Raw genomic sequence first — 3,011 nt, forward strand, 5'->3', positions numbered from 1 at the left:
CTGTATGTCTCTACGTATGTATAGGATGATGTATGGTGTAAGAGACTTCACGAAGGTCTGCCGGCTTACCTTGTCCTTCTCCTCTACTGAAGAGTGAATCCTTTAAACTGGAAAAGAACCCTAAGGAAGAAGGAGAAGAGGGAGAGAGATGTAGATCATTCTTATGAGGAAATCTTAAGCATGGATCAGTAGGATATATCCTCCTCCTCTTCTTCTTCTCCTCCTCCTCGTTGCCGGTGCTATTCGTTCTTCTCCTTTCTTCTTCTTCCTTTGTCTTTCCTTTGCTTTCTTCTTCAGCAACTATTAGAGTACATCTCTCTGTCTCAACCGTGGGGCCGCAGTTCTCTTCTTCTTCTTCTAGTTTATCTTTTTGGCTTGTCTCTTTTTTCTCTCCAGGAGGTATCTGAGACAGATGATAGGGAGAGAAAGAAGTAGGAGAAGAAAGAGATAGACGAGGTCTCAGGATAGATCTGACACGCGTTCGCCAGCCTCTTCTTTCGAGAATTTCCTTGCCTTCTTCTTCTTCACAGGAGACGTCGCAGGTCGACCACTCGGACCAAGGAGTTACGATGCATCCATCTTCTTCCTCTACACGCAAGAGAAAGAAAACAAAAAGAAAAGAAAATGAAGAGCCAAAGAAAGAAGGAGAGTGTGTCGCCATGGTTGAACAACAAAAAGAAAAGATTTCGTAAAAAAAAAGAAAAAAGAATATAGATATATAGATGCATGCATATCTATCTCAAAATCTATCTATCTTTAATCTATCTATCTATATGTGTACGTATGAATATGTACGTAGATGTATTAGGTACAGGATGCTGAGAGAGAAAGAAAGAAGATCTATATCTATAGATAGATATAGATAGATAGATAGAAATAGATATGGTACGTTGTGTATATGAGTGTGTATATAGGGGATGATGAGTAGGAGGATAGAGGTGAGGGGTAAGTCCGTCCTCTCCGTTTGTGGAAGTGAAAGAAGACTTCGGCAAAAAGAAGAGAAAGAAAAAGCATGTCTCTTCTTCATACTTCTACCTCAAGTAGAAGGAGGAGGAGGAGTAGTGCGAGTGTCCCTTATGGTCTCTCTTCTTCTTCTTCTTTTTCTTTTTATCTTATTCTTCTTCTTCTTATTCTTAGAGTAGTGACAAGAGACTTTCTATGAGAAAAGAGAAGGAAAGTGGCTGTTTGCCTCTTCGGTCAGCTCAACAGAGAGAGAAAGAAAGAAAGAAAGAGTGAATAAGAAGAAGAGAAAGAGAGAGAAGAAAAAACCACTTCACTCTTATACATCCCCTCCGCGCCGATACATTCCTTCTTCTCTTCTCGTCTCTTCTCCCCTCTCTCACTCTTCTTTCTTTTTCTCTGGATCTCCTTGTTCTCTTCTTCGCTTTATCATGGCGGCGGCTCTTCCTCTCTGTACCTCCCCAAGGGCAAGAGAATCTTTCAGAGAATGTATACCTTTCATACTTCGCCCCCTTCTTACTCTATTCTTCATCTGCGCGCATCTCTCCTAGACAAATACCAACACAAGAGATATAGATCTATACATACATACATATACATATAGAATATATATATATATATTCGCATATACATATACATATGCGTGTACATATATATAGCTGTATATATGTATGCAGACAGATAGAGAGAGATCCATACCTCGGGTAGGGACAGCGCGAGATGACCATAGCGTGAGAGGTTGAGAGAGGAGACCGGCATTCTCCATATTAGAAGAAGAAGAATAAAAAGTGAGAAGACATTCTTCAATCTGAAGAAGAGGTTGACGAAGAAAGTCACAAGGAAGAGACTGGCCTGTAGAAGGATCCCGAGGGTGTTTAAGAATCCCTCTATATCTCACACGCTGTCCTAGTAAAATTTCCGTCCCTCCTCCTCCTCCTTCGGGTCGTCGATAATCCCCACTCCCTTCCCTCCAATCTCCTCTTAGTCTTATCACTCTCTGACGATCGAAAGAAGAAGAAGAAGAGAGAGGGGAAAAAGAAGAGAAAGAAGAAGAGGGGTGGTGACACGCGGACCATTCTTGCCATGGACTATATTCGCATGACGAAGGCGAAGCTGCAAAAGAAAAGAACACAGAGAAACAGACAGAAAAGGGAAGAGAAGCGAAGAGAAGGAAGAGAAGAGAAGAGAAGAGAAGAGAAGAGAGAGAGACAAAAGCAGAAGAGAAGAAGAGCACAGATAAGGAGAGAATGCCATGAGGCGGGTGGTAGGAAGGAAGTGAATGGAAAGACACCGGTTTACTTCTGTATTCTTTTCACAGTAGAGAAAGAAAAGGAGGAGAAGAAGAAGAAGAAGAAGACTTTGTGTACTTGTGCATTCTCATGGCTAGGAAAGGTTCACAGGTAGATGCAGACGTACTTCATACACAGGTCTATCCATATCTATATACATATAGAGAGAGAGAAGGTATATATACATACTATGATACATACGATGTGATGGATCCATATCTGTATATCTATATAGGAGTTCTCTTTATACATGCTAGAGGTCCAACGAGTAGGAAGATTCTAGAGCATAACTTTGTAAGAATCCAGAGATGTATATACAGAGAGAAAGAGGATGACGTGTGATCTCCCTTAAAAGCAGAGACGAAGAAACATCTATAGCAATTCTAGGATGAGGGGGAAGAGATAGACCCTAAACTCCAACTATATCCTACTGCGGTGTACCTACACCAAGCAAAGACACAGAGAGAGACACATCTTCTCTTCCTCTCTCTTCACTTCTCTCGCTTCTTCTTCTTCTTTTCTTGTTTCTTCTTACCGCAGGGAATATCTTCATTGCATGTCTCGACCTGAAGGGTGGAGATTCCTGCACATTCGCTATCGCCCTTAGAGTCGCCTCGATAAATTCGACTTTCCCTCTGAACGTTTTGCTGATCCATCGAAAGAGAGATAGGAGGAGGAGGAGGAGGCCTAGAGTCAGGAGAATTGATACCTGTAGGAAGAGGGAGATAACTGCTGGCCGAGGAAGAAGAAGAAGAGGGAGGA

The 3,011-nt window shown here is 41.9% G+C and overlaps 1 protein-coding gene across 1 annotated transcript; it reads right to left on the minus strand.

The window, feature by feature from the left end:
• Positions 1–73: 73 nt before the first annotated feature.
• Positions 74–2,978, minus strand: CSUI_009557 (thrombospondin type 1 domain-containing protein; the record flags this gene model as incomplete). Its single annotated transcript, XM_068069672.1, has 4 exons — positions 2,785–2,978; positions 1,660–2,073; positions 476–588; positions 74–403 (listed from the first exon to the last, which is right to left on the minus strand). Coding segments are annotated over exons 1-4 (978 nt in total), but the record flags the coding sequence as incomplete, so codon positions are not given.
• Between the last annotated feature and the right edge of the window lie 33 nt (positions 2,979–3,011).

This window comes from Cystoisospora suis, assembly GCF_002600585.1.
Source record: "Cystoisospora suis strain Wien I chromosome Unknown contig_5758, whole genome shotgun sequence".
NCBI classification, from domain to species: Eukaryota; Apicomplexa; class Conoidasida; order Eucoccidiorida; family Sarcocystidae; genus Cystoisospora; species Cystoisospora suis.